At 36.7% G+C, this 27,049-nt stretch overlaps 1 protein-coding gene and 1 long non-coding RNA gene across 3 annotated transcripts in view; one reads left to right on the forward strand and one right to left on the reverse strand.

Annotated features, from left to right (window-relative positions):
* rhpn2 (rhophilin, Rho GTPase binding protein 2) overlaps positions 1 to 27,049 on the forward strand; it is a 41,409-nt gene that overhangs the window by 9,129 nt on the left and 5,231 nt on the right. Inside the window, exons 3-13 of one of the 2 annotated variants that reach the window (XM_007244877.4) lie at positions 10,247 to 10,375; positions 14,022 to 14,097; positions 14,596 to 14,673; positions 15,515 to 15,639; positions 16,143 to 16,309; positions 17,743 to 17,930; positions 19,303 to 19,459; positions 21,386 to 21,505; positions 22,054 to 22,248; positions 23,603 to 23,679; positions 26,120 to 26,266. In XM_007244877.4, the coding sequence (XP_007244939.2) occupies positions 10,247 to 10,375; positions 14,022 to 14,097; positions 14,596 to 14,673; positions 15,515 to 15,639; positions 16,143 to 16,309; positions 17,743 to 17,930; positions 19,303 to 19,459; positions 21,386 to 21,505; positions 22,054 to 22,248; positions 23,603 to 23,679; positions 26,120 to 26,266 (1,459 nt within the window). The remainder of the gene's footprint in view (positions 1 to 10,246; positions 10,376 to 14,021; positions 14,098 to 14,595; positions 14,674 to 15,514; positions 15,640 to 16,142; positions 16,310 to 17,742; positions 17,931 to 19,302; positions 19,460 to 21,385; positions 21,506 to 22,053; positions 22,249 to 23,602; positions 23,680 to 26,119; positions 26,267 to 27,049) is intronic. The other variant, XM_007244878.4, reaches the window with a different exon arrangement.
* LOC125787242 (uncharacterized) lies at positions 21,167 to 22,155 on the reverse strand. Its single transcript, XR_007429158.1, has 2 exons — positions 22,065 to 22,155; positions 21,167 to 21,474 (listed from the first exon to the last, which is right to left on the reverse strand). It is a non-coding gene; the product is annotated as an uncharacterized LOC125787242 (long non-coding RNA).

The following is a 27,049-nucleotide window of genomic DNA, read 5'->3' on the forward strand; positions in this document are numbered from 1 at the left end:
GCATAATACACACACTCTAATCAATTCATAAAACTCATTCTTTAAAAAAGGAAGAAACGCTTTGAAAAGCTGTCAGACTCTTATTGACACTTCCTTCTCTCACTTATAATGGCGCCTGCCCTTTGATAAGTTTCGATCATAAAAACTCTAGTACTTTGTTTTCTTTTGGGAGGCTGTAAGATGCTGTTGGCTAAACCTCTCCCTGTTCTGGAGGAATTTGCCTTTTCTGTTTACATTGAGCAGTTTCGGTCCTGTCAGTCATCTGTCTTTGGACCTTACGTCACTTGGCTTTAAATCAGCATGTATGTGTATATGAGCGATGGAGACGCTGTGAAAGATGAGCAATGCTGCAGATACAGTTAATCTCGTGTCTTCATCTACAAGATTGGCATACGTGCAGTTCTTCGTAGCTGATTCAATGTTGAAGACAGATAAGTAACAGTGTTCCTTTGTTTCTACAAGTGATGTTGCCGGTAAAGAATGGTAGTGCTATGTTTGTATCTCTCTATGTGTCCGGGCTCATACTTTTCTGACTCACCTGGGTACACCACAACCATGCAGTGTGTTACATCACTAATGTTTGTGTTCTTTTTCCTCTGGACAAGGCTTGCCAACATCTTTCTTTGATTTTGTTTAGTTATTTTGGAGAGTTTACCCATGATGAAACAAGTGAGTTTACTGGTTAGAATCCAGAATAGTGTTTTTTGCAGTATAATTTGTATAATGTTAACCAGCTGTAAACCTACTACTCCACACTGACCACCACATACCTTATTGCAGTTAAATTACTTGGATCTTATTATAAATTAAAACAATAATACATTAGCTTAATGCACATAACATAACTAGGCACTTGTTGTTTGTTGTATTCTGAAATATGTGGATTTGACACTCACTTCTACTTGTTAGTAGACGTAGTGTTGATATGGTGGCATGTTCGAAGTGTGGAGCCCTTATTTTCTTAATATAAATGAATCGTGAAGTTGGGATTCACCAAAAAAAAAAAATTTTTTTTTTTAGCCAGATTTTTTTTTTTCATTTAACCTCTCCCACTAGTTTGAGGCAAAAACACGTCAGCATGGTAGTACACATGCACTGGGTGACTGCTATGGAATTTAAATATAAATGTTTATTTTTGCAGTTTTTCCTGGCTAATTATTCACCAATACTTGACAACAGGTGACTGGTTCGATAGGATTGACAAGTCTTGCTGTTAAATTTAATATGTATATCAATTTTACGAATTTTAGTTTGTAGTGGGTTAGTGACTTAACTGACTGTCTTTCTGAGCTGGATTATGGTTTTGTATATTTAGTTTTTTGTATATTCAGTAATTTGTTTTTCTTTTTCTGCCAAAAAAATTCTCATGGAAGTGATTTTTTTCTGATCAGTATTTGAACCATTCTGATGGAATCAGTTGTCTGATAAAATGTCATCCTTTCTTTGCAACTGTAACTTGTGAAAGTGTTAACAGGGGTTAGTAAATGTATTTGTTTATTTCTTTAGTTCAGTTTTACACTGAGGTATTCAAGTTTTCCCCTGTACTGCTGGCTTTCTACCTTTATTGAAAAAGCTCATGAATTAGTTCTAGTCTGAATCCAGCTGATGTGCAACTTGCTCCTTCTTTCCGATCTTGGATCAGCATGGTTTTGGCATAATCTTAGATGAGCTGTAATGTCTGAATGGTGAGACTGTTCTCAGGTCAATGATCACACTGCCTGAGGCTGCGCTTTAGTGGTCTATGCGTTTCATTAGTGGTCTGGAAACCCTACAAACTCAGATTACTGCAGAAGGAGCTGCCATAAACTCGCCCTCCTGTTGTTTGTGTGTGTTTCATCTGTTTTTGGTCTTGAAACACACATTTTGTCCCCCGAAGTCTTTGGGATTATTAGTTGCTATAGTGATGTTTCGGATGTTCACTGTTTCCATGGTGGTGTTGGACACACCCGCTGGGTGGGTCTTTATCTTGAAGAGTTTGATCTTCTGCTCTGACGTCATTATGGATTCCGACTTGACATTGGGGTTAGAACATCATCTCTGCTCTTCTCTTCTATTCTTTTCTCTGCTGTTCTCTTCTCTGTTTTAAAAGTTAGGGGAAATTTGGGCTAATGAGCATACAGTATGTTGAATTCCTTCTTTATGAAGTATGGTTTGGCCTTCATGTGCTGTGGGCTGCTGCACTGAAGCTCAAGAAAGTGTGTGTGTGTGTGTGCGCCGTTAACCTGATGTCAAGTGTCAGTGAGTAATCCAGCTCAAAAAAATGACCCAGAAAAAGTCCACTTGTTTGCAATTAAATGAAGTCCAAGTTTTAATCCTGTTGCAGCCATATTGTGCTTTGTTTGGTGGTATACTGGGATGTTACAAATGTTTAGTGTTTAGTATTATTAAAAAATATTACTATTAAAAGTAATTAATATATATTTTAAAAACAAGCCAAAAATATATTTAGTAAAAAAATGGTAAGGAAAATGCAGAATTAATGTAAACCTGTTTTGTTTGGGTTTGGGTTTGTTCATTTCAGTTCATTACTTCTATTACACTACTGATTGTCTGTGTTTGTGACTTTTTTTGACAAATGCAGACTAAATTAATGCGGAGTTCAGATTGGAGGCACAGTTTGTATCCATATTTACCATTTACCTAAAATGAGGCTTAAAGGTATCTCCTTAAAACTCTGATTGTGTTACCACCACCTCCATTATTTTTCCACTCTGCCATTAGCATCCAGACACACATTATCCATGGCACTGTATTTCCTCTTATTCAAGTCAGACCAGACCGCTTTGACAGGTGTGGCACTGTGAGTTTTGTGACAGCCAGTGGCCCCAGTAATACACCAAGCCTGTTTGCAAAGTTACACTTAATGCAGTGTGTACACTGGGATCTATGGCAAATATAGGCTGGTTTCACTGTCATCTCTAACAAATACAATTCATTGGCCTAAATATGGGACTAAATATTGACCTACAAAAGTGAGCAGCCCTGTTTAGTCTGAAATAGTTTTACGTATGTAGGTCTTGTTATATATGTGAATTAATAACAAGGGCCCAGTTAGTCTTACTCAAATGACATCTTGCTAATTGGTGACTTCTAGCTTCCTGATGGTAATTCTAGAACGAAGAGCCTTCTAGAATTGTCTATACCCAAATTTCCCTAAGGATGTTTTCACATCTGATTTTAACCACATCTGGTTAAATTTAATTTATAAATTTAATTTAATTTTGGCAGATTTAAATAAAGAATATACTCAGATGTGTCCAACCTGTGTAGCAGTTCATTTTTTGTGAGAATGTTCATTGATTTTGAGCTGATCAAACTGTCATGTATTTTTCAAGTTTAGGCTTACTGGCTGTGTGTGTGCAGTTTAATCTGTTATATAACCCAGATAATTACTTTAGCTGTAAACAAACGCATCTTTGCCATTACTGCATGTTAAATTTCACAGAAATATGTGCTAGTCCTGAACACAGGACCTTCTTATTGTATTTACTTTCCTTCCTTTAGAAGAGAGAACTTTGGCACAAGATTTTGTGACAAATTTGTGTGTGCTTAATTTCTTTCCCATTGTGAAAAAAAACGGGGGAACGAGGGAAACGTTTCCAAACATCTTTAAACCAGAGCAAACAAACTATAGGTGTTAAAAAATAAGTAATTTAATTTATCATCCTTAAATTTTACATTGTAGACTGAACTAAATTTAATGGAGGCAAAAAAATAATGGAGGAGAATTGTTTCTTTTAGTTAGAAGAAGAAACTCTCAGAAGAACATTGTTGCTGTGAGGATAGGCCCCAGGCAAGCTAAGGAGGCTTTCTTCTCAGAGGCTCCAGCCTCAAGAACAAGAACAGCGAGTGAAGGACAAGGCGCTTGTTTATGTGTGTACACACTTGCGTACGTACACACATCAAAGGCAGGAGTTACACGTGGTTTATAGGCGAAGCAACACCTAGGGCAATGCTTCGGTTTAGCACTTACCCTTTGACACAACAGGTCTACAGGTCAAACTTGTTACAGATGTACATTGGCTTTAAGCCTCAGAAGTATAGATCTGAAGTGTGTGCAGCATGCTCATACAGTGCTGTTAAAAATGTTTTGCCCATTGGAATTAAACTTCAAAACTACATTAACTACATTTAACTAGGTAGAGCTGAAGAGCAGATTGACCAGGCAACAATATGATGATTCGGGGCACATAAGCAAATCCATATCTAGATTATATATAGTTAAGAAAAGTCATATTTAACTATTTACACTATTGCAAAGGCTTATTTAAAGTCTCAATCTAAACCCTATTAAAATACGGTGACAGGAAATAATATACACTTCATGTCCAAATACCTGCCAATCTGTCATTAAAGCAGTTCCGGAAAGAGGAGGGGACTAAAAATGTGAATGCCAATGTGAGTCACTAATTATCAACTACAGAAATAGTTTGGTTGCAGTAATTTATGCAATGTGAGTAACCAGCTGTTACAAGAATGAAGGACAATCCCTATCCGGTACAACCAAAACGTGCGTATTGAAGCACATTCAATCCTACACTCAATAAAATTGACTTAAATTGACATCTTATCAGAATTGAATTATGTGACCAGGTGTAAACAGGGCCTAAATGTGTACTGTAAGCATCCTGACCAATCAATTAAGTCAAGGCATTCACATTAGAGTTTAGATTCTTTGCCTAAGCCTGACCCAATGCCCAACCCAAACTCAGACAGCTTAAGCAAACCTGTGTCTGTGGCCTACGTTTTTTAATGCTTTAAATTTTTTATTTCATATAAAGTTATATACAGGATAACCCCAATATAGCAAAGTAACAAATCACACTGTGATCATAAAAAAAAAAGTTAGAATGTTAGAATCACACAGCACTGGCTTGCATATTGTGCACACGCATGCTCGTCCTCTTGTCTACGGCCGCAGCCTTCCTTGCATCTAAATTAAGCTTCGCACACCTAAATCTAAGCTCTAATCAATATGATAATGATAATCAATCAATCATTTGTCAGTCAATCAGGTAATCACATTGTTTATTATTTTTTTGTTTGTTTGTTTCGAACAGCACCAATACAGAGGCCTTTTAAAAGTTGCCAGTGGTGTTGTGTGGTTCACAATCTACATGGTGGGTTTAAGAATGCCCATGCTTCTCTCAGAGTTGAACTAACCATCGTATCATAAATCAGGCTGTTATGGTAGCGAGTTCTATTTTCTTTTTCTTCTATTTAACATTAATTTTAAAGTTGTCTGACCAGTGGTAGGATGTACCACCCTTATATGTGAGTCTTGCCTCTGTGCTCACTGGGGGTTCTGTTCAGTGTTTAACCTGATTCTCTGTCCTGTGATCACATTTCTATAAAGCTGCTTTGTGACACCAGTTATACAAATAAATTTACTTAAAATAATAATATAATATAATATTATTAAAAATAATATTTTAAACCATATCTGTCCCACAGTTAAAAAGGTGTGAATTAACCGTAACTATAACTATACCCAAGCTACTTAAGGTTGGCACTGGTGCTGATAATAGATCTGTGCATCAGCTTGTGTCTAAGCTTGAGTTGAGTTGGCAAAGAATGAGAGTCTAGGTTTGCTTCCTAAGAATATAAAAGTGTGTTTGGGAATGTGGGTGTAAGCATGCTTCCTGAGTAGGATGTTGTTGTGTGATGTTTGCAGTACACAATCTCTGTACACATCATGCATTCATGCGTATCTCTGGTGTCCTGCACAAACCTTGTATCTGCATCTGCATTTTGGCCTTTTTTTATTATGTTTTGTTGAAATGTAAATGTGGCGGTTGCTTTATAAATTTAATGATGAATGAGCCAATAAAAATGCTGCAAAATTATGTGGAATAGTTTTTGCCAGACCAACATATATAGGTGGAAAAAAACACACTTAGATGAGTTTGGACTCCAGTGGTGCTTTTAAAAAAGAGGATAGTTTCACTTATGCTCACAATTACTTCCTGATCCACTCTAGGCAGGCCAATAAAGGGGTTTGTGATCGCTTTTCACACAGTGAAATTTGATACAGCGTTAACACAACATAAGCGCCCACAGTTACTGCTCTCTCTTTCACTTATCCTCTCTTTCATTCTTTGTATGTTCTCTTTGTTGGATACCATGAGCACATTCTTCTTATGCCTTGAGTGTCAGTTTGGCACATGCTAAATAAAAATTCCATCCAATTTAATATTAACATTTCACAGAATTTTTCATTAATTTCTTTCCCCCCCCCCCCCCCATATACCTGACCCACAATCCACATTCAAATAAATATTTGTCAGCAAGACCACAGGTTCTCATGTTCTCTACAGTGACCAGCAGCTTATCTAGAGTAAACAATGAGAAGCTAAAGCAGAAGGTGGGGGTAGATACAGGGGAGCTGATGAATACCCTTATTGTTTTGTTTAGATAGAAACTGTGGGACATCCGCTAAAAGATAAAAGACTGAATCACCGGCCTTTTCTGGGCAGCTGGTCTGCTAATGGCTGGTGTCGATGTTGGTGATGAGTTGACCATAATATCTGACATGTAGTGCACCTGCTTGGTCAGTAGGTTTGCTTGTCAGTGTCAGCAGAACAATAGGCCTCAGAGGATGCCTCATCATTCTGTGGTTTGCCGTTCGTATCTGACCTTGATTACTGGGTCTAAGTCAGTTGTTAATGGAGAAAACTTATTGCTGTTAATTATGTTTCTATATAAGAAGAACCACTCAGATTTTAATAAAGTACATTTTTGGATTGTGAGTTGTGAGACGAGAGGAAATGTGGTGCTTTGCGTAAGTGATGTTTGCCGTTGTTTGCTTATATATATAAATATATATATATATATATATATATATATATATATATATATATATATATATATATATAAATATATATATATATATATATATATATATATATATATATATAAATATATATATATTTTTTAGCTATGCTAATTTAGCTATGTCAGATTTCCAACCAATTCAGCTGCTAGTGAGCTGTATATCCTCATCAGAGGTGATGCCAAAACACAAGTAGAGTGAAGACTAGCACATGTATAACCCTGTATGGCATGATAGTACCTCATAAAGAGAGACTTTATAACATCATTAAGAAGAATAAAAACACAGCGGTTTAAACCCCAAATTATACAAAACTAATCCCTAAGTACTAGTGTACTACGCAAGTCATAAAATAGTGGGTTCTAAAAGTAAATAAAGAATTATATATTTATAATAGAGCTATTTATTCATATTTTTTAAATTAAATCTAGTGATTTATGTAGCTCACCCTATAGGAGACAAGAAGGTATTTTAAATTCAGGCAGAAACAAACAGCATATTCAGAAAGCTTAGTTTTTTCTGTGCACATGGCAACAACCCTGATATATATATATATATATATATATATATATATATATATATATATATATATATATATATATATATATATATATATATATATATATATATATATATATATTATTGTAAAGCTGAATTGAGTTAAACTCTAATTTTGCCTTTTTTCTAAACTCTCTGATCAAAAAAAACAGCCCCATGTCCAGTCAGCTGAAGCAATGGGTCACTGAGTGAAATGCTCCACCAACATAAATAACTGGTGTCTGGCTTCGTTAATGCAGTTCAAAGAAATGCCTGAAAATATAATGAGTTTCTGTCTAACCAGTGCGTAAAATCAGTGGTGTCAGTTTACCAGAAAAGTCCGGAAGTAATTAACAATTTTTGAAGTTTATAGCAGAGCAGCTGTATTACAAGGTCATTTACTGACCTCCTAATATTATTGCATAGAAATATAGACACGGCACTGCGTATCAAGAGAGATGGGCTTTGAGAGGTGGGTGATGTGACGTTGTCATTGAAAACCAAATATTTCTTACTTTTTTTCATGTACAAATGTGGAATGCTGTAAGTAGACATTAACGTCTCAAAATACATCATTCACTCCTTTTAGAAATATGGAAACAAACCAGGTGAATAATATGCTGTTGCGAAGTGGTTGCAAAGGTGTTCCAAAGTGGTTACTAATCAAATCAAATCAAATCAAATTTATTTGTATAGCGCTTTTTACAACAGGTGTTGGCACAAAGCAGCTTTACAGAAACATGATTACAGGACAAAGAATCAGGCAAAACATTACACATAGAAAATACAGAATACAGAACCCCCAGTGAGCGCGGAGGCAAGGAAAAACTCCCTCAGAGCTGCAGGAGGAGGAAGAAACCTTGGGAGGACCAAGACTCACATTAAAGGGGGGACCATCCTACCACTGGTCAAACGGCTTTTAAATAGAAATTTAAAAAGTCTTTTATACATCTATATAGGTTTTATGTACTCAGGAGTGTAATAGCGCCACTAATGGCTTGGATGTAATCTGTAGTGGAGAGTAAGATGGTCGATGAGCAGCTGATCTGTGGTGGTGGTGGAGAAGAGCTGACTTCAGAAACTTCCATCAGTCTGGCCGGACAGGAGACGCGAGAGCCTGAGGGTCCAACATCGGTATCGGGTCAGACAGGTGGGCAGTCAGTAACTCGGAGGAAGGCAGAGAGATGGAATTAGTTTTGACTGGATTTATGCAAAACTGAGAATATTAAAACATTATCAGAGTGTGGCAAATGACTCCGGCAGAACTGAATAAAACAGCCTAACTAAAGGCAGAGAGCCAGAAGGTAACATAGACATGGAGGCACCCTGAAACACCAGCATCCACCCACTCCACCGTCCACAAACCTGAGTGACCGTGTGCAGTGGGAGAACAACAGCACCAGCATCTCAGTTTACCACAATTTCCTCTGTCCATGAACCCCTGAATCTGCAGCCTTATCTAAAGGGAAAAACATTAATTACCAAAAGCTAAACTAAACAAGTAAGTTTTCAGTCTAGACTTAAAGATTGAGACTGTGTCTGAGTCCCGAACATATTCGGGGAGATTATTCCAGAGTTGAGGCGCTTTATAAGAGAAAGCTCTTCCTCCTGCAGAGCTCCTCTGAATTTTAGGCACTACTAATAAACCAGCACCCTGAGATCTGAGTAATCGCGGTGGTTCATAACAGGAGATGAGGTCTTGTAAATACTCAGGAGCGAGTCCGTGTAGGGCTTTATACGTTAACAGGAGAATTTTATAGTCTATGCGGAATTTGACTGGAAGCCAGTGCAGTGCTGATAGTACTGGACTAATATGGTCAAATTTTCTAGTTTTAGTAAGGACCCTGGCTGCAGCATTTTGAACTAGCTGAAGTTTATTTAAGTTACTGCCGGAACATCCAGACAGTAGCGCATTACAATAATCTAGCCTTGAGGTAATAAAGGCATGTACTAATTTTTCTGCGTCATGCAGTGATAGGGCATTTCTTAGCTTGGCGATGTTACGGAGGTGTAGAAAAGCTGTTCTAGTAACATTAGATATGTGTTTATCGAATGCTAGATCTGAATCTATGATAACTCCAAGGTTTTTAGCTGCTGAACCAGGGGTGGCTGAGAAGTCAGCCAGATTTAGCATTAAGTCTGGTAATTTATTTCTAGCAGCTTTGGGGCCTAATAGGAGAACTTCTGTTTTATCACTATTTAATAGGAGGAAGTTGTGCGACATCCATGATTTTACATCTTCTACACAATCCTCGATTTTCTTTAATCTCACTCTGTCATCAGGTTTGGCTGATATGAAGAGCTGCGTGTCATCCGCATAACAATGAAAATTCACATTGTGTTTTCTAATAACTTTGCCCAGTGGGAGCATATATAATGTAAATAATAACGGTCCTAATATAGAGCCTTGTGGAATTCCATATCTTACCTTGGTATAACTATACTAGCTGGTTGGAATGGTGTTGCAAGGTGGTTGCTGTGATGTTGCTGGTGGAAGTTGTGGATATGGTACTCCAAGTGGATTCAATGTTGCTAAATGCATGCTATATGGGTGCTACAGTGTGGCGAGGTACAAACTACAGTGTAGCATTATGTTGCTAAATGTTTGCTAGGGTGTTCTCCACCGGTTGCTTTGGTATCCCAAGTGGTTTCTCACGTACTGTCAAGTGGATCCTGTGGTACCCCATCTTAATGCTTAGGTGTTAGAAGTGAATTTCTGTCATTGTTACTTTTAAAGGCTGCCAATTATTTTCATTATTGGAAAAACATTACAAGGAGAATGTCAGCTATCTGCCTTTTACAAGTAAAAAAAAAAACCAAAAACAAATTTGATATTTTAAATGTTAATGTGTGTTTCTGTCATTGTCCCTTTTTCAGAGCCACATCCAACAACAAAGTACGAGACATGGTTATGCTGGAGTTGAGTTACGTGAACTCCGACCTGCAGCTTCTGATGGAACAGCTGGAGGGTCTGAACAGCTCCGTCGAAGTTTACCAGAATGTTCAGTAAGTACACATGCACACACACACACACACACACACACGGTCTAATGAGTTATGGAGGATAATGACTCAGCAGTAGTGAGGACACTGAAGGACATTCCAAACTTCCTGCCCTCCTCTCCTCTTTTCTCCTCTCTGTGAGTAATACACTACTGTACATTAATTAAGTATTTAAAGAAAACAGTAGATGAGCTTAATAAGCAGGAACACATGACTTACAGTCTCATACACAAACACACACATACAGTCAGAGATCCTCCCCCGCTGCTGACTCGGAGAACTGGTTCAAAACTTGGCAGTCATGTTTTTGTGAACCTGTTTGATGGGCAGGTGGATATAAACAGCTGCATTGTACAGAGGAAGAAAGAGACATCAGAGAGGATTTCTTGTCTTCAACATTAATGATAGAACTGTGGTGTAAAAAAAAAACACTCAGGTTTCCTTGCTGGCAAAGGACTCAAAACTAGTCATATCTGTGCCAGAAGTGTGAAGCATTTGTAGAGGTGCAGATCTTTTGTATAAAGAAAGTTTGTTACCACTCAACCAAAAATATCTCTTTGAAATGTCTTGGTTCTTTTCAGAATCATTGTCCTTCCTAAACAATGCAAAAGGATTAGTTAAAAAGAAAAGTGTTAAAGTAAATAAACTTATCGCAATAAAAAATATATATATTTATATGTGCCCTCTAAAAGCATTCCCTGTCCATCTGCTTGCGTGCAGGTTGTCAGGGGGTTTGAAACGCAATAAAAATTCAGCCCAGAGGCTACTGAAGTCCCCCTGTTTATGTGGCTAATGTGAGGAAGAGTGAGGGAGAGGGAGAGAGAGAGGGAGAGAGGGAGAGAGAGAATAAGGGGAGAGAAAACAGTCTGTCTGTATTCAAGTGCTCACCTCCTCTTCAACATACCTCATCTCCCTTGACAACCAAAACAAAAAGAATGATTAGTGGTCAGATGGCACTGAGCTGAGACTAAGTGTCTGAGTGTTTGTTTGCCCTTGAAAGAGACATCTTTTTCTTTTGTCCTGATAATAACCTCCATTCATTGTAATAAAATAGATAGATAAATACACTTATCAAAAATGTATTGCTATTCAAATGAAAGACAAAGTTTACCGTGATCAATAAATTATATAAATAGAGACTGATACTTAGACAATATTTGTTGAGCTACAAATACAGAATCAGTGTGTAACAAAACATACCAGACCTTTTGGCATGGGGTTGTAAAGGGTCCTAATGGTATCCTTTTGGATAATTTATACCATGCAGCTTGAACATTGACACACAGTTCCTGCAGATTTTTACAGTAGGGCTACAGTGTTGATAGAGCAGCCAATAGGATCCCATACATACAACTTTTTCTCTCCTAAATGAGTAAAGCTCTTCTGTTTATTTACAGTAAGCTTAGATTTTCAAATTTCTCCAGCGCTAAGGCTGGAGCATTAGCATTAGCCGCCTACCGCTAGTGCTAGACACGGATAGTGGCTTATGCTGCCCAACAGCGCTACATTAAGGAACCCTGAGTGTTCCGGTAAGCCAGTGCGATATTAGCTAGCAGTTCATCTCACGTAGCTTGTTTTAACACAGTAAACTCGCAGGTTACAGGCGCAGTTAGTGGCTAATGCTAATGCTGCTCCAGCAGGGGTTAGCAGCAGACTACAGGTGAATAATACTTACCTTTGAATGGCGAAAGAGCTAGTGCTTAGCGAGAAATGCTAATACTTCTGGAGAACTAAACTGAAACTCCTGTGTAACTCTGTACTTCAGTGAAGTGGCTTTACTGCTCCTTACAACCTGATTGGAAAAAATCATACATAAGGCGCACCAGATTATAAGGAGCAATGACGATTTTTGGGAAAATGGAAGTGCGCCTTGTAGTGCGAAAAATACAGACAAATTCTGGCAGTTTTGAGGCAATTTTATAGATTGTGACTCTCCCTCTTTTTTGTTGTTATTCTTACTATAGACATGCATAGTTTTGTATAGTTAAGATATACTGTAGGTAGCATGTAATGAACCCATGTCCTGCCATTCGGTTAAAGCAAACCAAATAAAGGCAAAACAAGTTTATGGAACACTTAGTTATCGCTGAATAATGATTAACCACAACATAAAAATAAGCATTAAAAGCCACCTGATTACCTGGGCTTTATGTTGTTATGTAACACATATAACACGTTGAACTTTCTTGCCTTTTCTGAGAGCTCGGTCAGAACAGCGCATGTTAACACGCGCATATTAAATAGTGTTTGGGGGAACTGAGCGACCTTGGAAAATTGTATGGCTGTTTTAAAAATGCCACTGACTCCCTTTCTTTCCCTTTTAAAATAATAAGTTAGACTAGGCATGTGCAATATTGTATTGTATGCAATAATAGTGCCCAAAAAATTCTGACACAATAAAAATATTTGTATTTGATTTACTGTATTTACTTTTGTTCGTTTGTAGTTAACACGCTAAATATTCTACACTTCAGTTTTGTGGTAGAATTTTTTTTTTTTTTTTTTTTTTTTTTTTACACTTATTATTTTATACAAAAAATTGCCAGAATAACATTACACCCTGAAATATCTTGATATTATTTTAGGGCCATATCACCCATCCCTAATTTAGACATTATAATTTACCATACAAAAATGCTTAAATGTAAAATGAATCCTAAATATACTAATAGCATATAAAAATATCCTAAATAGCATAATTATTGTGACCTACCTAGATCACTGTACATAAAAAAATGGCTACTAAAGTGACTAATAAAGCAAGTTTGTATCTTCTTATGAGGTAACTGGTTTATCGATTGAATAAATTTTTTTTTATTCAATGTTTATTCTGTGTTTCTACGATATTCCAGGTGGTTTCTATGATGTTACTTGCTGGTTTCTGTGGTATTTCAAGTAGTTGCTGTGGTATTGCTGAGTGCTTGATAGCTAGATGCTACACTGTTACAAGGTGATTGCAGTAGTATGTTAGACAGGTGCCATGGTGTTGTTTAGGTTAGAGTGTTGCTGCGGTACCCCATGTGGGTTGTTTTTGTTTGCTGTTATTTGTGAATATGTATCATAATGGCATAAAAAGAGTTCCAAAACTGGTGTCCTTATCATGCTATGGGAAAAAAGTTATGTAAAAAAAAAAAAAAAAAAAACATTAATTTAATTTTGACATTCTGCTTATATGATGGCTTGTAATAATATCAACAATATATGAACAATATTTGAGTCTTTATTTGCATATAAGAAGCCTATGTAAAAAAGGCACCACAAAGGCTAATATTGGGATAATGATTAACTTATGATATACTGTTCCTAACTGCCTGCAGCTGACGCCAGCACCTATGCTATTGGAGGCTTTTCTCACGCATGCATGGACAGTCCTTTGTGTGTTGCCAGCAAACACAGGAGACAGGATTTGATACATGTCCATAGTTAGTATACAAATTACAAATGTAAAGTAAAAGTAAATGGTAAGCATGGAAAATGTTATTGGTTAGTTTTCACATGAAGTGTCCTGTGTGTAATTGTAATGTATCCTCACCTTTCAGTGATACAGTACTAGAAGATGACCTAAATTACACTTAGAACTGATGTTTTAAGAAGTTAGCAGCCTGTCAGTTCTCAACTCTTACATTATCATTCTGTTTACATCTAACAGGGGTGCAGCCATCATCCCCCTCATCCCTCTGGGCCTGAAGGAGACCAAAGATGTGGACTTTTCTGTTCCTTTCAAGGTTGGTTCTTTTTATTAGACATTCCACAGAACTGTGACATTTCCTTTGTGTGTTTTGATCTGTTTATTTAACTGTATGTTCTTCCTTCTTTTGAAACACTTTCCAAGGTCACGTTTCTTGAAGATGTATTCACACGAAAAATAGGTCAACTCTTGGAATGAAGAACTAATAAAATTCTTATTTGTTGAACTGAAAGCATTTTTTTTTTACTTCTAAAGTGTGCCAAGGTTGAGCTGGGGTGTTTTCATGTTTGCAAAAGCCTTGCGGGAGGTGGAGAGAGACGGTTAGATGAGTTTGGCCTACTTTCTAACCTGTCATTTATACAGCCGGTAATGACACAGTGTTGAGCAGTCATGGATGCCAGGCATGTCCGATGTCATTGCCGCACTAGAAGCTGCAAAATTTTTGAAAGTTCATGAACGTATAAAGAGATGAATCATAGATGTACGTGTGCATGGTTTTTACTGTGTGTTTGACAGCTGTGTATGTCTTTGGCAGGATTTTATCCTCGAGCATTACAGTGAAGATGGTGCCAACTATCAGGATGAGATAGATGATCTGATGGACCTCAGAAAGGTAATAACACTGTTAAAGTATTTTCTCTGAGACAGAAATTCCATTATGTCCCCAAATTCTTAATCACCCATTAATTAATTATTTCCATATATTATATTTAAATATATATAAAGACTACCTAATACATTTTAAAATGGAATATGTATCTTTAAAATAATAATATAAGGCAGATTATTAGTGCAGCCAACAATGTTTAGAACAAGTATTTGTGCAATATAGAGTAGCATCCGAATATAATTAACGAGCCACAAGCTAACATGGCAGTTAGCATGATGTAAATACCATATTTTTCGCACTGTAAGGCACACTCAAAATCCTTTAATTTTCCCCAAAATCGTCAGAGCATCTTATAATCCGGTGTACCTTATTTATGAATTTTATCAGTCAGGTTATAAGGAGCAGTAAAGCCACTCTGCTGAAGAACAGCATTATAAAGGAGTTTCAGTTTAGTTCTCCAGCACTGAGGCTGGAGTGGTATTAGCATTAGCTGCTGTAGTCTGCGTGTTTACCCTGTTAAAACAAGCTAGATGATAGCGCCCTGGTTTAGCTTAAACACTCATGGTTTCTCAGTGTAACGCTGTCAAGCGGCATTTACAAGTGCTAGCAGTTAGCCGCTAATGGTAATGTTGCTGCACCCAGCCTTAGGGGAAATTTGGAAATATATGCTTATTGTAAACAAACTGAAGCGCTTTACTCACCCAAATAAACAGTTTTCAGGAGAGAAATCTGTGTAGATTAACATTTAGCGCTCGTTTAACTTGTTTTTTTTTTTTTTTTTTTTTTTGGAATTTCAGTTTTGTTCACTTAGATTAGCTTTACTTAACTTGTGTGTTCTGATCAGGCATGCCGCACTCCCAGCCGCAACGATGCAGGAATCGAGCTGCTCGCAAACTACTTCACTCAGCTCTCCCTCCTGGAAAGTCGCTTCTTTTCCCCCAACCGCCAGATGGGAATTTTTTTCACATGGTATGTATGTTCCAACTCCTTCTTAAAGAATGGTTTGGTAAAAGATTAATTAAATATTATTGCTCATCTACCCCAGTTTTTTTTAGGTAAGAATGAGTTTAAAAGGAGTTGTTAGAATAATGTAGCTAATAAACACTGGGTTAGACTTTCACTTATTTCATAAAAAAAAAACACACACCGAAACACTTCTCATTCTAATAGTCTGTAAATGGGGATAATACTGGTCATACTGAAATAATCAATGTATTTACTAGTAGCTATTTTTTCACGTGTTTGTGCCTAACCCTTGTGTAACATTCTCTGTTCAGAGTTAAGAACAAACTGAAAGCTCTGTTTAGTGCTCCTTCCTTTAATAAGTGATGCAGGCGCATGTATTAACTTGAAACATGACTTGATCTTTAGGAAAATGGAAAGGAAGGAAAAGCCTTATTTGGTAACAATAACTTTACTTCATGTGACTTTTGTATGAGGTTATAATAAAGTGTGCTTCTCGTTTCATGCAGGTATGACTCTTTTACTGGTGTACCAGTGTGTCAGCAGAACATGTCTCTGGAGAAGGCCAGCATTCTGTTCAACATGGCCGCCCTTTACACACAGATTGGAACCCGTAGCGACAGACAGACAAGCAGTGGCCTCGAGGAGTCCATTACTGCCTTCCAGAGATCAGCTGGTTAGTTACTACTTAGTATGATAGTGGTTTAGGACATATCTTGTTTTTAGTGGGTGTGCCCCTCTTTGCAATGTGTCAACACTCCTTATTCAAATCATCACATTTTTGTAATCAGTGATGATGTTTATGACTATGGGTTGTCCAAGCCCTGCATGGATAATAAAACGAATGCAGTTCAGTTAAAATATAGTTGCTCAAACTATGACCTGAACTTAGAGCTCCCTTGGAGTAATGCTTGCCTCCCACAGAACTGATGTTAAGAGGAAGTACTGGTGACCTACAACTCTGGAAAAAGTTAAAGAGACCAATTCAGTTTCTGAATTAGTTTCTCTGATTTTGCTATTTATAGGTATATGTTTGAGTGAAATGAACATTGTTGTTTTATTCTATAAACTACGGAAAACATTTCTTCCAAATTCCAGTATTGTCATTTAGAGCATTTACTTGCAGAAAATGGAAAATACCTGAAATAACTAAAGATGCAGAGCTTTCAGACCTCAAATAATGCCAAAGAAAGTTCATATTAATAAAGTTTTAAGAGTTTAGAAATCAATATTTGGTGCAATAACCATTTTGTTTTTTAATTACAGTTTTCATCCATTCTGGCATGTTCAGTCTTACACACTGCTTTTAGATAGCTTTATGCCTCTCCTGTTGCAGACAATTCAAGCAGTTCAGCTTGTTTTGATGGCAGGATATCTTCCTCTTGATTATATTTCAGAGGTTTTCAATTTGCTAAAATCAAAGTCATAATTTCTAAGTGATCTCTTATTTTTTTTCCAGAGCTGTGTTTTCCTGCTTTGATATATTGAGATCATGATGTCATGTCTATTTTGGTAAAAAAAAAAGTGACTTGTATAGTTATGTAAAATGCATTGATATGAAAGAGAACTTTCCCAGTGTATTATAAATAAACTATATTGGCATCTTTTCAACACTTACATTTAGATAGCTCGTCTTTGTTACTAGCATTCTACACAAGGAAGGACCATATATGGCTGGCTTCCAGCTTGTCATGTTGGCACTTATCAAAGGGAGCCATGATCAGCAAATGACAGACATACAGTCCTGCATAACAAGTCTATCTTATCTCTCTTTTCAAAAGGTGCTCTGAATAGCTGAAATGCTTCACAGGCCTGAACAACAGAAATAGCTGGTTCTTTTTGAGTACTTGCCTTTGAAATGCTTCATGTTGGACACACAATTTCAGTGTTAGTTTGACTGTAAAGTGCAGCATAACAATTTGATTTACCAAACATCAGCCTAAGGCCATATTTGTTGTGTATATATGAAAACTCTTCTGACTATAAGGAGGATATGGGTATTTATCTACCAAATATTTTAATAACAACTTAAGACTCTGTGTAATTTATTCTGTTTTATTTTATTATTTCTTTGTTCTTACCTATTTCTGTTTTTTATTTCTTTAATAGTTGTTCTCAGTCATCTAAAGGAGACATTCACACACACACCTAGTTACGACATGAGTCCGGCCATGTTGAGTATGCTGGTGAAGATGATGTTTGCACAGGCTCAGGAGTGCCTGTTTGAGAAGCTTGCTCTGCCAGGGATCCGCAATGAGTTCTTCTCCCTCCTCAAGATGGCCCAGGAAGCTGCCATGGTAGTGCTTTCTTAAAAATTACGCTCTCAATAAATCAGGGATGATTGATAAATGATTCAATATTTAGAATCTTTTAGATTCTAATTTTATTTCAAAGTATATGCATGGTTCGCTATTATTTTGACTCTTGATTTTTTTTTTATTGTTTTGTTCTCTAATAATCATTGAAATAATGCTTGAGAAATCCAGCCCCACACAACATAGATATTGTTGGAGCAGTTAAATGTTTTTTGTCTCTAATGATTCATTACAGTTGCAGTTGCACAAGTACATTTGAAAAGCTATAATGGAAATAGCAGCTGTTGATTTAAGTACAGGGAACCACATTTTTTACACATACAAAACCACACATTAGAAGAGAACAGAATATGCTGTTACAGCTGTACTACTGTACCATTGATGTTGCCTGGATTATTAATATGTACTCACAAAGCTGTTGGCAGATCTTAATATGAAGTGGAACCCTTGTTTTCTGTAGGAAACATTTATTTTGTTCCCATTTGACATTGTGAGCACTGCTGTATGGCTAGTTAATATGACTTTATATAGCAAAGATATGCATAACAATATATTGGTTCATTTTGTTTTATATAATGTAATTCTGATACTGTTATGAACAATATAAAAGTCAAAGAAAAACAATCAAGGGTGAATTTGTTCTTTCATGTAAAGCACTCTGTAATAAAGGCCAATTAGTAATACAGCTCTGGAAAAAAATGGACCACTTAAAAATGATCGATTTCTTTATTTTACCAAATTAAAAACCTCTGGAATATAATCAAAAGGAAGATGGATGATGACAAGCTATCAATCCAAGCTGAACTGCTTAAATATTTACACAAGGAGTGGCATAAACTTACCCAAAAGCAGTATGTAAGACTGGTGGAGGAGAACATGCCAAGATGCATGAACACTGTGATTAAAAACCAGGGTTATTCCACCAAATATTGATTTCTGAACTCTTAAAACTTTGAGTATGAACTTGTTTTCTTTGCATAATTTGAGGTCTGAAAGCTCTGCATCTTTTTTGTTATTTCAGCCATTTATCATTTTCTGCAAATAAATGCTCTAAATGACAAAATTTTACTTGGTATTTGGGAGAAATGTTGTCTGTGTCTATGGTTATTTTACTCAAACATATACCTATAAATAGCAAAATTAGAGAAACTGATTTAAAAATGGTCGGAAATGGTCTCTTAATTTTTTTAGAGCTGTATATGCTGTAGATAGTAAAAAGTATGTAGAAATGTGTTTAGAAATCATATCACTTTTATTGAAACTGTTAAAATGCTGTGTCTGTTAACTGTTTTTTGATAGTCTTGGTCTAAACCTAGCCCTTTGTCATAAATGTCTATGTTTTCTTTTGACACAGGTTGGGGAAATGTACGAACAGGTCCATCAGTCAATGATTCAGATGCCCATTAAAGACAACGTGCCCTTTTTCTGGTCTATAATGGCACAAGTGAAGACCCACCACTACCGATCTCTTGCTCATTACTTTGTCTCCACTGCTCTACTGGACCACCAACGTGAGTTGATTAACCAATTGCGACTTTTGATACTTTTTTGCTACTTTTCTGCTTTTTTTCTACAGTCTGGTTAAAAGCTTAGTACAAGCTTTTACGAAACAGAACAGTATGTTCAAGCTCAGCTCTCTCAGTCATCCTCACGGGAAAAGTGTATTGGGTTAGACAGAGTTTAACAGAGTCGTCTTACGTTCGGAAAAGTTCTAATGAGGCCGGGCTGGTGTACAAACTATTTTGAAAGCCTTCTGCTAAGGTGGTGAGAAAGCAAGAGTCAGAAGCTGAAAGGAAAAGAAGGAGACAGAAGAGGAGGTGAGGGAGTGAGAGGCACAGGAGTTACGTAAAACATTTATTGTTGAAGAAGCACACTTGGGGCTGTTTTTTGGCTCAAGGCTATGCACTGCTCCCGCAGAGGGTAGAAGCTTTCAGACCCCCTGCCCTCCCTCCTCGTGCCAGGAACAGCAGCCTCCCAGAGCTGCTGATAAAGCACAGATCCCTGTGGATGCCTTTAGAGACGTGACTTCAACATGAAACAGACCTGCCGTCTGTGGACAGAGGCTTTTTATTTTTACAGCATGATCATCTCCTTTTCCCAGAAGGATTGAGGTCCTAAGCTTCTGGTACATTAACTGTTTTAAGAAAATGATTGGTGATAATGGTGTGCAAAACTTTCAAATGCTTGGAAAAATCTAAAGTAAAGCTGTTTATGTGGGCAATAAGTCAGCAGTAAGGCAAAACAGTATTTAAAGTTATCACTCAAGTACACTGTATGGACAAATACAGCTCTGGAAAAAATTAAGAGACCACCCCAGTTTCTGAATAAGTTTCTCTGATTTTGCTATTTATAGGTATATGTTTGAGTAAAATCAACACTGTTGTTTTATTCTATAAACTACAGACAACATTTCTCCCAAATTCCAAATAAAAATATTGTCATTTGGGGCATTTATTTGCAGAAAATAAGAAATGGCTGATAAAATAAGACCTCAAATAATGCAAAGGCAAGAAGTTAATAATTCCAATAAAGTGCAGAAAACAATATTTGGTGGAATAACCCTGGTTTTTAATTACAGTTTAATGCGTCTTGGCATGTTCTCCACACTGCTTTTGTATAACTTTATGCCAATCCTGGTGCAAAAATTCAAGCAGTTCAGTTTGGTTTGATGGCTTGTTTTCATCCATCTTCCTCTTGATTATATTCCAGAGGTTTTTAATAAAATCAAAAAGATAAATTCAAAGAAAAGGTAACAAAAAGGTAAAATAAAAGAAATTCATTATTTTAGGTGGTTTCTTATTTTTTTTCCAGAGCTGTATATTGGGACACCTGCTCATTCATTGTTTCTCTTTAAGGAACATCAAGGGTATTATTACGTTTTTATAGAGTTTATTCTGCTTCGGTCTCTACTGACCAGGGAGCATAACTGTGAGGACAATAACCACATCACCTGATTCCCAACTCCCCATATCATCCTAAAATACTGGATAGAGTAAAATCATTCCAGAAAAAAACAGTTCCATTGTTCCACACCCAATATGTTTTTCTGCTCCAGGTAGTCCTATTCTATCGGCAATTGATCCTTTCGTGGGGTAGACAAGCTGTGTGTGTGCATTTGCACATTTGTTTTAACAATGAGTGCAACTTTAAAGTAGCATTAAGCATAAGCAAAGCATAATTAATTCAACATTGAATAAATGTATGAAATAAGACGTAAAGGTGATTAAACACTTTATTCAAAAAGGCGAATAGGGTCAAATGGCAGAAGACCAGCAGTTCTCCAAACAGTCATAATTCCTGGTAAAGTGTTAATCAATAATTAACCAAGTCTTGATATTTATGGCTGCAGTAGTGGTGTTTTTGGTTTACTAAAATGGTTGGTCTTTAATAAGTACTGTTTGTAGCTAATATATCTTTTAATATGTGTGTGTGTGCAGTAAACCCCAGTGATGATGAAGATAAGCAGGAGAAGGCTCTGTCTCAGCTGTACGATGCGATGCCAGATGGGCGCTCACCTCTCGATGTCCTGAGACATAAAGATGAGAGACGTCGTATAGGTGAGAAACTTCACACCTTTAGTGCTAAAGTATCCTATACACTGTATGGAGTATTCGGTTTCTATATAACTGCCATTTCTATAAAAATGGCCAAAGTACAGCCAATGTTAGTGAAGTGGTGTTGCTGTTAGTTTTAGGTAACACTTTGCTGTGCAGAAACAGATTAACACAGTTTGAGGCATGTGTGTGATTTTGCATTATGCAAACTTGGTTAGTCTAGGCTTCCATTACTTAATAGGGATATTAGCCCTACAGCTCCAATGCAAAAGTGAGGAAGCAAACTTCAGACATCAAAGCTGTGCTGGCTGATTTACTAATTTAGCGGAATTTGAAAATTGTGTACAGGTTTTTGCCTGATAAATCACTTTAAAGCACGTCTATGTTTTTCTATGTAAAAACATCATGCACAAATACTAAAAACTACATAGTATCATAAGAAATAGTATCACATAGCCATAAAGAGCTTGACATACCATTTATACTCATAATGAAAAAATATTTCTCAAATAGTTCTAACTTTAAACTTTTTTAATTTTTCATTGCTACAGGTAAAGCTCACCTGCAGCGGGCAGTAGTTGGTCAGGAAGAAGCACTGCGAATCCAGGGGCTCTGCCGTGACCTCCGCAAACTAAGTGTCCTCAACGACATCCTGCAGGCCAGCCACAAACGATCTCTCGCCAAATTTGAGCAGAAAGACAAGGAAGACGAGTTCACAGACTACATGGAGGCACCAGACATCATCTGTGAGTCAAAATAAAACAGTTATGTTATATTTAGTTGGTTTAAGATGTTCTGTTGGTTATGCAACTGACATTGGTTGCATGTTGTTGTTAGATGTTGCATCTGTTACTGACAATTTTACTTTAGAATCTTTGGAGATATAGTTGATACAGTCAGCATATACTGTACTGTGCAAAGGTTTTAGTCCCATGTGTAAATTGGAAATTGAGATAAGAATCTGGGCAGTAAAACACTATTAGATTTAAATACAAAACATTTATACAGAAATCAGTAGTTTTACACCAAGCTCTTGGTAATCTGGTGTTATTTGTCTCACTATAAGGCACACTTACAATCCTTTAATTTTCCCCAAAATCACCAGTGCACCTTATATATGAATTTTACCAGTTATGTTGTAAGGAGTAGTAAAGCTTAGCAAAGTACAGCATTATACAGGAGTTTCAGTTTAGTTTCCACAGCAGTATTAGCATTAGCCGCTAACCGTGCTAAGCGCTAGCTCTTTTGTCATTCAGAGGCGAGTATAATCGGCCTCTAGCCTGCTGCTAACCCCGGCTAGCACTGCTGAAGCAGCATTAGCATTACCCACTAATTAGCACTGTCAGGCAGCATTAGCTGCTAATGCTAATGCTGCTGCACCCAGTCAATCTAAGCTTACTTTAAATAAACGGAGGCGCTTTACTCACCCAAACAAAACGTTCTTTCATACGTTCATTCTTACTATTTTTTATCCTGTGGGCCTTATTGGAGAGAAATCTGTGTAAATTAACATCCAGCGCTCATTCCAGCGCTACAGTTTCATTTACTTAACGTAGCTTAGCTTTACCCCTGTTCCTTACTGGTGTTGCATATTGCGCCTTATAATCCTGTGGGCCTTATAGTGGGAAAAGTACAGTACAAGATATCGACAACTTTTCATGTTCCATTTTTATTGTATTAATGTTTATCTGCATCCCTTTTACTTTCATTTGGAGTTTTTACAACAAAAAAACACTTGTTGTTTTAGGTAATGTACACAGTCATTTAGTATAATCCTAATACACTAAGGTAGAAAAGCAAAATGATACCTTTTTAATAAGAGGCATAATAAGAGTAGATAAGTAGTAAACACCTGCTTACTGATATACATTTTTATTTATAGTATTTACAGGATAACCCTTATTAAATTATGTTGTTATGGCCTCAACTGTGTTAACAATTCTTGTGTTGTAAAAACAGGCAGATTTATTATGATCATACAAGAGCACATACAGTACACTTACCGCCCTCAGCAGATGACAACAATATTAGGTATGTTTGTAATGTAGACTCATGGTAACACTCTGTTTTCTGTTGTTTTTTTTTCTCCCTCACGTTCAGCTAAAACCGAGCAGAAAGCTGAAATGGAAGTCCCTGCCTCCATTAAGGTGAAAGTCAAAGACTTGTTCCACCGACTGGTATGTGGGCTACTAATTATTTCACCTAACATGTTTTTCTCTTTTTCACATCACTCTTTGGGTCTGTTCACAGCACTACTGTGCGTTTTAATTAAACATAACTGGAAATCACATGAAGGTCACATCTACTCCACCAGCTGGTGTGCTGTGGCGAATAGACCCTTACAAAGTCTTTCCACACTGTTCATACAAACTCGTATTACAGCAGGCCTGACTAGAGGTCGGACTTTGGAAAGTCTAAAATAGGACATGGCTCCTTTTTCAGTCTGGCTGCGTTTGTTTGAACAGTGTGGAAAAAGCTTGAAGCCACTGTGGCGGTACTAACATGAATAACGATGGTGTCATTCTTACTATTTTATGTTTCTTATTATTAGAAGTCAAGCGTAAAGCTATAAAATGTAACCTTCTGTTACAAAAACAATTTCTTGAGAGTTCATGCTGTGCCTGAATATTCTAAATTTTGTGTGTGTAGGACAGACACACCCAGGCACTGTTGAAGGTAGACAAACAGGTTGGCCTGTTATGGTGTGCTGTAACTTTTTTATATTTTATTTAATTTCAGTGTAATTTTTGCTCAGCTAGACCAAAGCAATCTAGATTCAGTCCAAAAGCACTTTTGCACCTCTTATTTTATTAATTTGTTCTGGAATTCCAGAAGGGGATCTTAATCTAGTTTAATTTGGTATAGCTGAGAAGCAAAAAATAAGCCAGGTAAATGGCCTGGTGTTTGTCAGCCTTTCTCATCTACCTACATACAGCTCTGGACAAAATTAAGAGACCACTTCAGTTTCTGAATCAGTTTCTCTGATTTTGCTATTTATAGGTATATGTTTGAGTAAAATAAACATAGTTTTTTTTTTCTATAAACTATGGACAACATTTCTCCCAAATTCCAAATAAATATATTCATTTAGAGCATTGCAAAAATGATGATGCAGATGCAGAGCTTTCAGACCTTAAATAATGCAAAGAAAACAAGTTCATATTCAAAAAGATTTCAGAGTTCAGAAATCAATATTTGGTGAAATAACCCTGTTTCTTAATCTCAATCTTCATGCATTTTGACATATACTCCTCCACCAGTCTTACACACTGCTTTTGAATAACTTTATGTCGTTACTCCAAAATTCAAGCAGTTTAACTTGATTTGATAGCTCCAAAATTCAAGAGTTTAACTTGCTTTGATAGCTTGTGATCATCCATCTTCCTCTTGATTATATTTTAGAGGTTTTCAATTTGGTAAAATCAAAGAAACTCCTCATTGTTAAGTGGTCTCTTATTTTTTTTTCAGAGCTGTATATGCTTTTGACCTACCTTACTTAAGCACACACCCTGTAAATCTATTATTTTGACCTTTTCTCATGGCTGCTGCCACTGTGTCCTTCAGAAACTCACTTTGGCCGCCATATTCTGCAATAATATGGACAGAATGTCAATAAATAAATTATGGTGGCTAGCAATATCCAACCTCTTGTAAAAAGTCACTTTTAACATCTCATTGTTTTTGTTGGTGTTTTATTATATATTTTAATAGGAGCTTTGACTGCTATTGTTTAACCAAGTATGGCAGTTAAGAGATCATTTTTATTGCAGCCTGGTTCCACAAGTTCTACAAGCTGTAAAAACAAACTACTTTAGCGGCTGACTGGTGCCATATTGGGTGCTGCTACTTTCTCACAGACCTCAGCAATTGTTTTTTTTAATGTATTGGTGTCCAGTTCTGATCCTGGAGTGGAATTTCCCTGCTTTAAAACACCTGATCTAACTGGTCTGATAATAAACAGAAACTCAGTGCAGGGAAACACTAAAATGCGTAGATTTTCATATATATATTTATATACGTCCAGTTAATTTGGCATTCACTATCAGGCCTCACTCGAAATCTGATGACTCATCATTTCCTTGCCATGAGCACACAAAACTGAGCCAATGTTGGAAGTCCAATTAAACACCAATTGACCTAGTGTAACAGAGCTGGAAAGTAGCAGTCTCTTCCAAGCATATTAAGCTGTTATTTCATGTAACATTAGCATGAGGTAGCATCATGTGCAATAGGTGGAAACCTGGGTAATAGGAGGAAATAAACATGACTAAACTGAGGAGAATTTAATCATATGAAATTCATGTCAAACTGGGTCATATTATGTCTTGAGAAAGTGAATAAACGTTTGCTCATTATGTAGTTTAGCAATCGCATTTGATTGATTTTGCCTCTTGTTGCTTATTATATTACCCTGACAATATCAATTATCATACTGCTTTGTTTGTTTTGAGGCTGCGTTTTGTATAAACTGTGTATTGTGAAGATGTCTGCAATCTTTGACTCTTTAAAAGTTGTGCCATACTAAGGAGATTATTAACAAATTGCCACAGCAACTCTGCTGTGCGATGTTGTGACTGGGCATTGTCATATTGATGGTTGGGTGCTTTTGTGAAACAGGGCCCACTGTCAGTGTTTTCAGCAAAGCAGAGATGGACAGCGCCGCGGACAGTCCGACTAAAGGTCGAGGACAGAGACCTGGGCTTTACGTTGAAGGGAGATGCACCTGTTCAGATTCAGTCACTGGACCCTCTTTGTCATGCAGCTGTGAGTACACACACACACACACACACAAAATATGGGAATACACTATCACTCACACAAAAACCTTTTTGTCTTTTTTTTTTTTTGACAATGTGACACAATGTGTGTCAAATTGATCATGCTGTTTCCAGTTGTGCAGTACATTTTAAAGGTTTGACATGGATATATTAACATAAAAAATATATTATAGGAAACATTCACACGGGCTGTATGTTATTTCTAGGAGATTCTAGGATACTTATGTCATGTTAATATAAATATAGTTTTCCCACCAACACTGAAACCTTACTGGCCAACTAAGCATAAGGCTAGGCCAATCAAAATGCTCTATTTCTCACTATGTGCATGTGTGTCTTTCTCGCTCGCCCCTTTTTTGTCTCTTACTTTTAAGAGGAAACAATTAAATTCCTTGTCAAAAATTAGTTACTTACTCTGACTTATCTTTGCAGCCGTAATATAAATAGGAATTAGGTAATTGCTCTTTCAAATTGAAGAGAAAATTGGATAAAATAAATAGAAATAAATTATTTATTTATTTGTTTTTTTGTTTTTTGTTTTTTGTTTTTTTTGCAAAGTAAGCTTTTGTGTGACCGTGATGAAATTTAAAATATAAATAGAAATTTCAGATAATCATTTGGTTTACTTTGACTGAACAGACCCACACTCCTCGCTGTTGTTCTTCTACATAATTGGAATGTGTTACACAAGCTGACCGGCACATTCTTCACTTTCTTTACTCTTTTCTTTTTTAAGCTTGATTTAATGAAAGGGCTCAAATTCCTTCTA

The sequence above is a fragment of the Astyanax mexicanus genome, chromosome 23 (genome assembly GCF_023375975.1).
Source record: "Astyanax mexicanus isolate ESR-SI-001 chromosome 23, AstMex3_surface, whole genome shotgun sequence".
Taxonomy (NCBI): domain Eukaryota; kingdom Metazoa; phylum Chordata; class Actinopteri; order Characiformes; family Acestrorhamphidae; genus Astyanax; species Astyanax mexicanus.